Below are 12,552 nucleotides of genomic sequence, written 5' to 3'. Positions count from 1 at the left end.
GGGAGTAAAACTCTTACGATTGTTTTTAGAAGGGGCGTGAGCTTTCTTTTGATTGTTCAGGATGATCTTGAACCGTTGGGCTCAAGTGCTTCTAACTCAGCCTCACAAAAGGTTCCTCGTTCCTTAGTGGATCCTTATGTGCTGCAGTGGGTGGTGTGTGATCGGTTTTTTCTTTAATTTAATTTAATATGTGTGGGTACACCGAGCTGTCTTCAGACACTCCAGAAGACGGCACCAGATCCCATTACAGATGGTTGTGAGCCACCGTGTGGTTGCTGGGAATTGAACTCAGGACCTCTGGAAGCGCAGTCAGTACTCTTAACCGCTGAGCCATCTCTCCAGTCCTGAGTGTGATCAGGTTTTGTACAGATAATTGAGCCTTCATTTGGCTTTAAACTTTATTTCCTGGGGTCGTCTGTTTTGTAGCTTCACCCATCCCCATCAAAGAGGAGCAAGAGGAAGGTGTCCCGCTCAATGGACAACCTCAAGCTCACTCTCATCAGGAGATCGTGTCTTCCATTTAGACTTACTAGAGGGTTCTGCTCCTTGAGGCCTCCTCTCGAAACCCAAGAATCCCAAACTTGAGAATCTACCTGCAAATTCCCTTCTTCCTAGACTAGGTCTTGCCCTGGTGGTTTTGATAGAAATTTCCAATTAAATACGTGGAATTATACTCTTCCTAGCATCCTCCCTCTGGTGTTGAAGATGCAACCTAAAATACTCCAGATTTTAGTAGAAACAAAGTAATACATACATACATACATACATACATACATACATACATACATACATATGCCCAAAAATAATTTGTGTGTTTTCTTTAGGATTACACCAAAGTTTTTAAGATTAAAAAAAATTTTTTTAAAGATTTATTTATGCATATAGAGTTCTGCCTGCATGTACACATGCATACCAGAAGAGGGCGCCAGATCCCATTACAGATGGTCGTGAGCTACCACATGGCTGCTGGGAATTGAACTCAGGACTCCTGGAAGTGCTCTTAACCGCTGAGCCATCTCTCCAGCCCACTTTTAAGATTTTAAGATTTGGTCATTTCTTAAAAATTGCACTAGTAGCAGAAAAATAAATAAAAAGAGAAACCCATACCCTCAATGAAAAAGTTACCAATTAATTAGGAAAACATAAAGCACATCATAGATATTCTTTCTCAATGCAGAAATGAAATCGTCGGGGCCCCTGTGCTGTGGTGAAGGTGGTCTTGCTTGGAAGGTGAAGCATTTCTTTTTGTCCAGTTGTTTGTTTGTTTAGGGTTTTGTTGTTGTTGTTGTTCAGTTTTTCAAGACAAGGTTTTTTGTGTATAACCCTGGCTATCCTGGAACTCCCTCTGTAGACCAGGCTGGTCTTGAATTCTTCTGCCTTCCAAGCATTGGAATTAAAGGTGTGCGTCACCACCTCTCAGACTTCTTTCCGCAGTATTAAACATTACATATCAGTGTGCACAACTGGCCGTAAGTGTCTCACAGTTAACCCGCCCGTCTCAGCCTTCCTCGGGTTTGTCTGTGACACTGGGAATCACCAGGAAGGGCTGAGATTCCCGGCTTTCCTTTAGCTCTCGGGGTGAGTCCCACAAGTTCTCACTTCGAAGGGAAGCTGGCTAGACTTTCAGCTTGGTAGCCATGGAGCCATTCAGAGTCTAACAGCAGCCAGGCCCGTGCCCCCAGAGGGAAAGACACCCCCGTCCATGAGGGCTGTGTCTGTGTGTCTGGTGTCTGAAGATGGATGTAAGCATTCGAGTGCAGGTGTCCTCAGAGGCCAGAGGAATCTGGTCCCCTCCCCTCCCCCAGCCCAAGTTACAGATGGCTGTGTGGCGCTTGACACAGATGCTAGGACCTGATGCCTGATGTCCTCTGAAAGGACAGCAACTGCTATTGACCGTCTCCCCAGCTCCTGTTCATGGCTTTGGATGGCGGGGAAATCTTCTCTGTTTTCACCTAAGCTTTAACTAAAATACAAGAGGACACAAGGGACTGCTCAGTGAGCAAAACTACCTGCCTTCCAAGCCACTCGAGTTCAATCCTGGGAGCCCCCATGGTAGGAAGAAAGAACCAGCTCCTGAAAGTTGTCCTCTTGAGTGCTGAGGCAATTACAGACAGACAGACAGACACACACACACACGCAATATTTTTAAAACATTGTGCTAAAAGGATCTATAGACTTTATAGAGTAGCAAAAGTATCTGTATTATAAAAATAGTTAAGTAAGTCCCTTACAATTCTCATTTTTGAGATTTACTAGCTGATCATATAAATTTAAGCAGGTAGAATGATAGGTTCGGGCAAGGTATAGACCTCATGTGATGACCTCCAAATTCTTGCCAGACAAGGCTCTACTCCAGTAATGAAAACAGACAGTGCCCACTCAATACGCACAATGACGACGTTGGCCTAGAATAATAGCTCGGTTGATAAAGTGCTTATTTTGCAAGCTGGAGACCTGAGTTTGATCTGCCAGAAACTATGTAAAATAGAAAAAAGCCAGTTGCGGTCCTTGACTTTGTAATCCTAGGGAGGCAGAGAGAGGCGGATTCCCTGGGCTTGCTGCCCAGTTGGCTTGCAAAAACCAAGGTGGACATCTTCTTAGGAAGAGCAGTTGAGGCTGTTCCCTGGCACGTGCAGGGATGTGTGCAAGTGAATATACACACAGACACGTATGCACACACACACACAAACACACACCGATGCACACTAGACATGCATGCTTGCGCACACACAGACAAGCAGGCACACACACAGAACTTAAAGGTATCGCTATTTTGGAGGTAGTAGTAGCAGTAATAACAACAAGGCACAAACTTGCAAGGTCTGCTGTGCCTGTGCGGTTCTCAGCGATCGAAAACCACCCTCCTGATAATACTGTTAGGGCTGAGTACTCATTTAATCTTTCACATTTCTCAAAGGCAAGAGCAGATGGGACCAAACCCATGACAGATAAGAAAACTGAAGGCCAGAAAAGTCATAAGCTCTAGAGTTTGCTAAGGGGGTCCAAAGGGGGGCTCCCAAACAAAAGACTCTTGTCTTTGCTTAGCAGTCCGGAAAGCAGTCTGTGCTGGGATAGGGAGGTTGTAGTAAGTGTCAAGGGTATGACTCTAAGTTGGGTTGGTCAGAGTCCAAATTCTTGGTATTTTTCATGGTGTGTACTGTCTCTGTCTGCCTCCTCACATCCCCTGTCTCTATGTTAAAGCGATGTTATTAGAACTGACACCCCACGTGCGGCTAAAGAGAGAGGATTAAAAGCGTTTCTCCGTCCACTGGGAGGCTGAAGAGAGGGGCGTGCCCTTGGACCTTAGAGACTTCTCTCTTTCCAGGTCCAGCCCACTGCCTCTGTGGTCCAAAAGCTTCCTTGGCTTTTGGGTGGAATCTCATGCACACAGCCATTCCCAGAGGGGAACGTATGTTCTCAATCAGCAGTTCACCCCAGAATAGAGCCACTAAATCGTATAGACCTGATTTTCGAGCTTAGGGATAAATGTAACCCATGGACAATGTCTGCATAGCTTATTTCCCGTTTGTGCGAAGATAGACGTGCTTTGCAAGCTTCGTGAGAGGCAGAGAGACATTTTCTCCCTACTTCTAGAGTGCTCATTGGCCGCCACGCTGCTGCAGACTCCAAATTAAGAGCACATTGGTGGTTATTGCACTCGCAGGCAGCAAGAATCCTTACATTTGCGAAGAACGCCATGCTGAGGAGGTCTTAGAAGCTTGTCCACAGAGAGTCCTGAAATGCTAACCCTTACAGGGTAGAACAGACTCATCATTCTCACCCCTCCCTACCTTTCCTCTGGAAGCTCTCATTTTGGTCACTGTGGTAACGGCATCTTTCCCACTTCAACCCCAGCGAGGCCGGCAGCCTCCTGTGTAATTTTTATTTGGTTTCAAGTGTTGCCCACTTAGCCACTCGCCATCCTTAACCCGTGTTTAAGCCGAACTGTTACTTTTAATTATCGTAAGGAAACCATTAGTCATAAAGCCGTGCGCATTGAAATCCCTGATTTTTTTTAAAAATCATTTTCTTATCAGATCCATTTTAAGAGCCTGCCACGTTAGGTTTGCCTTCTTCCCACCCCGACTTCTCACCACGATGGGACCGTTACTTTCCATCGAATGTTTACTAAACGTTTCTCTTTCTCAAGAGCTCACATAGTAGTTTGGCAAAGGTAGGAGCCAAAAACTAGAGAGCAAACTCCGACTTGGGTTTCAAGCAACAAACTTTCAAATAATATGCATGCAAGGCTCCTCCTACCCCCAGCCAAGAAAAAGTCTTTTTCCCATCAAGTTTCTTAAAAACCTAGTCAGATAGCCTTCCTTTTCCTCTGAACTGCAGCCGTACACTGTCTTCTCCATCTCTGACCCCCGCTCCGTGTAACAGGGAGAGATGTTAAACAGCCGAACATCCGCAAAGAGAGCGCAGGATGAACACAGCTTTCTTCTCTTTGTCAGAGTGGCTTGAGAAAAGCTAAAGCATTTGCCTTTCTTTCCTCCCGTCTCCGCCCCATCGCTCCAGGTACTTCCACAACCTCCAGAACCTCAATCTGGCTTACTGCCGAAAGTTCACGGACAAAGGCTTACAATACCTGAACCTGGGGAACGGATGTCACAAGCTCATCTATCTGGACCTTTCCGGCTGCACCCAGGTTTGCCTCCCGCGCTCTCAGTGTTCTCTGTCCTGCAGCAGGCGAGGACGTCCTCCCGAGAGCCAGCTGCATCCAGCCCTCATGCTGCACTAAGGCTGTGCACGGAGCACAGAGCTCTGTGCTGAGGTTTTAAATTACATGGCCGCCGCCGCTTCAGTTTTCTCCAGGATTTGCTACTATAGGCGCCTGGCTTCCGTCCACAGGCGCCTGACATCCACAAGCAGGCAGAGTTCATTGGATGATGAAACGGACCACTTCTGAGAACAGTTTGAGGGCAGAGTCCAAATCTCCAAAACTTTATAGAGCCACTAAGATACAAACAAATGGGGTGGGGTACACAGGATTCCCGACAAGGCGGTTAGGTCCCCCGTGGGCTTTCCTCTGGGTAAAACGCTACAAGCAGTAAATGTGAGAAAGAGAAGTCCCACAACAAGGACTGTAAATGTTTAAAACTGCATTACACTCATGCACTAAATACCACAAAGATGTGAGATCCGGGAAAATGTTCGAAGATGAAGGGACAAGGATTGGGGACGTTGGGCAGGCAGCCACGTAAAGGGTATGGCTTTCAGATGCACTCATTACCTCTTCCACAGTCCCTTTTGCTATCCATAGTTTCCGTAGATTTAAGCTACTCTTTCTGTAACCGATTTCCTCCCACGTCTCTCTGTATGTCTAGATATTGATGTCCTTGGGTACTATGTTCTTTATACTACAACACAGGTGAGAACTGGCTAAAATGAATGTCTAACCACAGCTAGCTAGCTGCAGTCGCCAGTGACCGAGTTGTTTTTGTGTTAGATGAGGCGTCACTCTTCATACAATGGATTCCTTGTGAGGGTTCTGTGCCCATTTACCAAGGTTCCAGATGGTGGAGTGAACTGGCCAGTCTTGCGTAGAAACCTGCGGTGTAGGTCACGTGATAAAGCACCTGAAGGTGGAGACCATGAGGCATAGAATTTTTCCCTAGATGCACTGCAGGGGAACATGGCTTCCTAGTGTTCTGGGTATGAGACGTGAGAAGAGATGGCTATGGTTGAGCGTGTGCAGAATGGATATTTTCTCAAAACCAGCCTGCGGATATGCATTAGCACTGACCAGGACTTAAGGCAGAAGCACCCTGGTTTTCCTCAGCATGGCTGAATTTCTGGTGTCTTCTTGACCTTGGCCATCTACTGTCTCTTCTATTAGTGCCTATTAAGAAACCCTGGGACTGCAGGAGTTGTACATTCTCCCTCTCTCTTCCTTTGAGAGCGGCTGTTTTTAAAGGCTTTGTTATGGTTTTATAGCCTAGGAGTGTCTTCCTCCCCAAATAGAGTCTCATCTCCCAGTTTCTGAGGGAGGGTGGAACACTAGGGGACACAGACCCTCCTCTCACAGAGAATAGTATTTCTAAATACAGAGATAACTTTGTGTGCTCAAAAAATTCCTTCAGCTGAACTCCTTAATGGTAAATGTTCTAGTACTTTTCTTGTAGCTCACCCTGACCCTTAAAAAGCCTCAGCTTTTAAGAAAGCCCACAGTGGGCCTCACATCCTTGTGCTTAGTTGCTATGTGGGTACGTATTGTGGTTACCACACAGAGTAACACACATAAACTTGTGTATACACACACACACACACAAACTCATTCACGCACACACACTCACATTCATACAAGAACAAACATAATCATGCACACACACAAACACTCATTCCTGTATATACTTATACATGCACACACACATTCATGCACACACACAGTCATGTACACATTCACAGTCATGCACACACATTCATGCACACACACAGTCATGTACACACACACAGTCATGCACACACACACACACATTTCCAAATACACCCATACATGCACACACACATGCATGCCCACACACACTCACATATTCATGCACACACACAAACACACATTTCTGAATACACCCATACATGCATACACACACGCACATGCACCCACATCCTATAGGCAGTTATTTTCAGATACAGTAGAGTCTAAGTAGGAATCTGTGTTCTACTGCCAAACATACTTGATCTGTCAGTGAAAATTGAGCCAGTGTTTAAAATTGTGGGTTCCCCCCCCACACATAAACAACTTAGATTTAAAAATAAGTAAGCGCACTCAAATGCTGGAGCGACTCACGTTGTTGGGGGCACTCCTTATGGTAGCCGTGAACTGGAGCTGAGTCAGCACTCTCCCTTGGACATGGAGCACGCCCACATCCTCATTGCAACCCTGGCCTTTGTTTGATAGTGTCCTTATGTGTGTGCATTTATACAGATAGTGCTCTCATCTAATTTACTGCCTGTGTGGCCTCCGTTGCTGTTTAAGTTTGGTTTGAATGTGTAAGAATAAACTCTTGGGTTGGAGAGAAAGATCAGTCAGAAAGCCTTGCAAGTGTGCTGGCCTGAGTTCAACCCCCAGAACCAAGATTTAAAGAAAGAAAAGGAAAGAAACTCATGGGTGCTAGACACTTACACTTGTAATCCCTTACTACTGGAAGTCAGGGAGAGAGGATCCCTGGGGTTGCTGGACAACCAGCCTAGCTAGCCTAGCCTAGCCATAGTAACCAACCAGTAAGTCTCAAAAAACCAAAGCAGACAGCTGTTGAAGAATGATACTCAGCATTGACCTCTGCTTCCACATTCACACATATGTGCACATGCACACACACACACACACACACACACACACACATGAACATGTCCACATGTGGACACATGAACACAAATGTACACATACGCACATGCATGTGCACAAGCACAAACAAAAATGCACACACATACACATGCACACGTGCACATGTGTTCACAGCATGCACACACATGTACACACTCATACACATTCAAACCTATTCAAACGTACACAGATGTAAACACTAATACACATACACACAAGAATAAAACTCTTTCTAATTTTCCTTATTTTGTAAACTTCTTCTATTTGTCCTATCACTATTTCTATTTGGTTGAAAATCCAAAAAGATCTAATTCTTGATGTCAGGCACTAGAAATTGGACGACTGAACCCAAGCCCCATGCTACCTTCTGGGAGTGAGAAGGGGGCCACTCACCAAGCACAGACCTCAGGGAGAGTAGCAATGTAGCTTTGCAAAGACCCCTGCAAGCTTCACGTCTGTGCTTCTGAGCAGCTGCTTTAACCCTCAGGTAGGCCAGCATATCTGCCGCCTCAGTTTAATTTCAAATAAGGAATGCGGTAACCCACTGTCTTAATGCTTTCTCCTGTTAGGAAGAGTTTCTGTCTTTGTCCTAGGGTTTCTGTTGCTATGATAACCATAACCAAAAGCAACTTTGGGAAGGAAGGGTTTATCTTAGCTTAAAGATCCAGATCGCAGTCCATCAGTAAGGGAAGCCAGGCCAGAAACCTGGAGCTGCTGCAGAGGCCATGGAGGAGTGCTGCCTACCGGCTTGCTCCTCTTGGCTTGTTCAGTCTGCTTTCTTATAGAACTCAGACTACTAGTCCGGGGACGGTGTCGCCCACAATGGGCTGGGCCCTTCCCCCTCAATCACTGAGTTAAGACAATGCCCCGTAAGCTGGCCTACTTTATAGATGCATTTTCTCAACTGTGGCTCTCTTTTCTCAGATTACCCCATACCAAATTAATAAGAACAATAGAAATTCAACCAGGACTGTTATGGAAACTGACATCTGTTTCCTGTGTTTGGAATTTTGCTCTAGGAGGTCATATGTGAATATATTCCAAGAGGAAATATCTCAATAAAACAAAAAGGTTTAGAACAGGGGCTTACACCTGAGTGGTTTTCGCTGGTGTTTGCCCAGTGTCTGTTAAATAAATGTGGTCACTAATGGCCAAAAAAAAAAAAAAAGGTATTAGAGAAAGGATTGTAGCCATACATGTTAGAAAAAAATATATAGTGGAGAACTTCAGTGCAGAGTAAAATTCCGTTCTGTATGTTTAGAAATGTTCTGCACTCACTGGGGATTGGATAAGCGCTCTAGGTGCATTAAATGAGGAGACAGCTCTTGTCAGGATTTGACCTGCCTGCTGTCTCCCTTGGTGTGGCAGAGATGGTGCCTCCACTTAGCTTCTTCACTACCAAGTCTCCCCTCCCAGTCATGGGGAGACTGCTGCTCCTTTGGGTAGCCTGGGCAAGCCTCCAACCTTGCCTTGCCATTTAAACAATCATTTTAAAGTTATAAACATTTGACTTCTACTCATGTGCATGTGTTGTGTGTGTGTGTGTGTGTGTGTGTGAGTGTGTGTGTACATGTGCCTGTCTCTGCATGTGCCCGTGTGTGTGCCTCTGTATGTGTGTACGTGTGTGTGCGTATCATAGGATAACTTGGTGAAGTAAGTCCTCTCTTCCCACCACGTGGGTCCCAGAGGTTGAACCCAGGTTTACCAGGTTTGCAGAGCAGCTCTGCCTGTTGACTCAGCTCACTTACGTGAGTCTTTTCTTATCAGATGTACAAAAATTTAAAAATACATAAAGAAAAAATAGTTTCAGACTACGTGAAATTTCACCACTCAGATAACAAATTCTACCAGCGTCTTCTGGCATAGATTTCTGGTATTGTCTCCACACACACGTATGGTCCTTTAAACTGAAGTGTATGGTATAGTGGTGCACACCAGTCACTGATATCCTTAAAGCACACAGCTTTCCGACCACTAACTACTCAGTGGTAATGTTAGTAGCTACCTAGTGTTCTGTAACATTTTTATCTGTTCACTTAAGCACTTATCATTAGCCTGACAAAATTTACAGCCATAAAGCTTGTGGAGAAAGCCCTACCCATGCATGTGTCATAAACCTCTAGAAACGTAACCATGAAAGAATGTAGGTATTTTTAAGGCCGTCCATATTTGTGGTGGTTTGAATTGGTACAGCCCCCACAGATCCGTGTGTTTGAATGCTTGGCCTTAGGGAGTGACACTATTAGAAGGTGTGGCCTTGTTGGAGTCGGTGCAGCCTTGCTGGAGGAAGTGTGTCACTGTGGGGGGGAGGGGGACTTTGAGGTCTGCTATGGTCACGCTATGCCCAGTGTGACACACAGTCCCCTTCTGCTGCATGCAGATCAAGATGTAGAACTCTCAGTTCCTCCAGCACCATGCCTGCCTGGACGCTGCCATGCTTCCCGCCATGATGATAAAGGACTGAGTCTCTGAACTGTAAGCCAGCCCCAATGAAATGTTTTCCTTTGTAAGTGTTGCCTTGGTCACGGTGTCTCTTTATAGCGATGAAACCCTAACTAAGACAGTATTCCGCAAAGGTCATCAGCTTACAGTTAACTCTCAGCGTGTACTTATTATTTTCATAAATGTACCCCAATTTTTGTCAGTTCGGCATCGAACAAGGCACTTTGTATTTTTAATTTGCATTTTCTTTATCACTTGTAAGGTTAAATGTGTCTATCCCCAAAACATAGCTCTTACCTTAAAGGGACAAAGAGATCATTTATTCTGAAGCCAAATATTAATGGTTTTGGCTCAGAAGCACAGATTTGGGTTACCTTCAAATCAGTGTTCCAATGTGAGAGCAGTTTACTAATGTTTATACAGCATCAGAAGAAGGGGCACCTCAAGCCGCTTCCCAAGTGCGCTGGTGGGAACCATATGTTTGCAGTTAAGGCACATGGAAAACTCTCATCCCTAGGCTCCAGACACAACTGATGGCCTGTTGACCGTGGAGAATAGGGTCTTGTTAATACAGTGATAAAGTTTTTATTCGTTTATCAGGATGTTGAGTCTGACACAGAGGCAGGCAAGGCATGGCTCTTTATGGGGCTAAGACAGCCAAAGAGAGATTGTAATTGGGCTCTGGACCTGAAACACCCCAACCTTTCAATGTCTCTGACCAACAACAGCCCAACCTTTCCATGTCACTGAAGTTCCAGTCAGTCAGCCTCTGCAGACACAGCCTCTATCCAGGAATCTTCATTGGCAAATGCTACACAGTGACACCATAGGCCAATGTTACATAGTGCCACCATAGGCCAATGCTACACAGCGACACCATAGGCCAATGCTACATAGTGCCACCATAGGCCAATGCTACACAGCGACACCATAGGCCAATGCTACACGGTGACACCATAGGCACTTATGTATTTGTTGAATGACACTGTTTTAAGGTGACATTGTCAAAGAAGTTACCAAATTCATTGTATTTGAGCCTAACTACAGGGTTTTCGTTTGATAAAAGAAAAAAATATCTATTTGACAAAGATATGTCCAAGGCTGAAGAGAGAACATTGTGAGTTTTTATGTGGCTCCCAGTGTACTCACCTTGAATTTGCTTTGAGCCTATTTGTAGCTGCTACTGTTTGGATGAAAAGTGTCCGCCTCAGGCTCATGTGTGAACGCTTGGATCCCGGCGCTAGCCACTGTTTTGGAAGGTTGTGGAATCTCTGGGAGATGGGACCTTGCTGAAGGAAGTGGGTCTCTGAGGGTGAGGCGGGGTGGGCCTTGAGGTGTCGCTAGCCCAGTCTGCTTATGGTCCGTATTTGCTCCCACTGAAACATGAGCAAGCAGGTGTCACATACTCTGATAACCTGAGTGGCCTGCCACCCACCTTCCCCAGCAGAACGGACTATATGTCCTCAGACTATAAGCCCAAAGGAACCTTTCCTCTGCTAAGTTGTTTCTTGTTAGGTGTTTGGTCACAGACAGGACAGGAGGAACTGTCGAAGCAACAGGCCACAAAATGATCCTTAATACTTGAGAAGCTGAATTGAGTCTACTTCTGCTTTGCTGGTGCTGAGACTTGGACTGGATAACTAGAGGGACTTCTCTAATGGCTGTGCTTGTGCGCATGCACGTGTTTGTGTACATGCCTGTGAATACGTGTGTGCATATGTGTGCACATGTGCATGTGTGTGCCTGCAAGCATGTGTATGTGCACGTGTCTGTCAACATGCGTGCATGTGTATGCACGTATATCCGTGAGTGTGCCTGTGCAAGTGTGCATGTCCACGTGCAAGCAAGTGTGTGTGCCTATTATGAGTGCGTGTGCTAAGTGTTTCCAAAACATAACATGCTATCAGAAAAACATACAACTCACCACGAATAGCCACTTATATGTTTTTAAGCTTGTTGCAACACATTTCTGTTGAGTGTATCAATAGGAGTCAAAGATTGGTTCATCAGGTATACATATGGCTTAGCTTTAGTTGATATTGTTAATGTGCTGGATGGATTGGGCCAATCCCAGTGACCTTTCCCCCCTAGAAGAGCCAGAGATGTGGCTTCTGCAGTGAGGCTGAAGCGATGGGGCCTCCTAGTTACTCTGGGCGCTCACCCCTGTCATTTATTTTCATAGTATATCATTAAAGCGTCTTATGAGAGGCAGGGAGAAGAGTGGGTTTCTTTGTTAAGTAGAATTTGACAGTAAATATTTCAGACATTGCTTCTCCCCATGGCAAGAAGGTTTCATGCAATTCATGTCACCTCAGGGACTCTTACCAAACTGTCAGAAATCAATATGGGATTTCTATTTGTGACTGCCCTCATTAAAAGGAACCAGGAAGAGGAATTTTAAATTGTTGTTTCCTCTGTAGCTTTGTGCAGTGAAGAAGAAAAAATAATACCCAAGGGAAGAGACATAAGCAAGGATTTCTATTTTTATTTCATATTAGATTTATTTTCCTTTACTTTGCTTATTTTGGACCTCAGATATCAAGAGCTGGTTTAAGCCCATTCCTGATTTCCCAGCAACTTTTTTTCATCCTCGGTGCATGGCTCTCTCGTCTGACTTATGTCCTTTATCCTGCCGCCAGCCTCCCTCCAAGCAACCTCCCAACGTTACCTGGTTCCTTGCATCCCCAGACATCCGTGCATTTTTGGGGTGTGGCTCGATGCGTTTTTATCTTAGCGCTCAGCAGCAGCTCCATGCGGTCGAGCTCGCTCCTGACAATAGCTCC

At 45.3% G+C, this 12,552-nt stretch overlaps 1 protein-coding gene across 2 annotated transcripts in view; it reads left to right on the top strand.

Annotated features, from left to right (window-relative positions):
* The window catches only part of Fbxl13 (F-box and leucine rich repeat protein 13), a 190,702-nt gene that overhangs the window by 121,672 nt on the left and 56,478 nt on the right, over nt 1–12,552 (top strand). For both annotated transcript variants that reach the window (XM_032907076.1, XM_032907075.1), the window contains exon 12: nt 4,522–4,651. In XM_032907076.1, the coding sequence (XP_032762967.1) occupies nt 4,522–4,651 (130 nt within the window). The remainder of the gene's footprint in view (nt 1–4,521; nt 4,652–12,552) is intronic.

The sequence above is a fragment of the Rattus rattus genome, chromosome 6, assembly GCF_011064425.1.
Source record: "Rattus rattus isolate New Zealand chromosome 6, Rrattus_CSIRO_v1, whole genome shotgun sequence".
Lineage (NCBI taxonomy): Eukaryota > Metazoa > Chordata > Mammalia > Rodentia > Muridae > Rattus > Rattus rattus.
The sequence above is the reverse complement of the archived record's forward strand: the minus strand, read 5'-3'. Positions and strand labels throughout refer to the sequence as shown.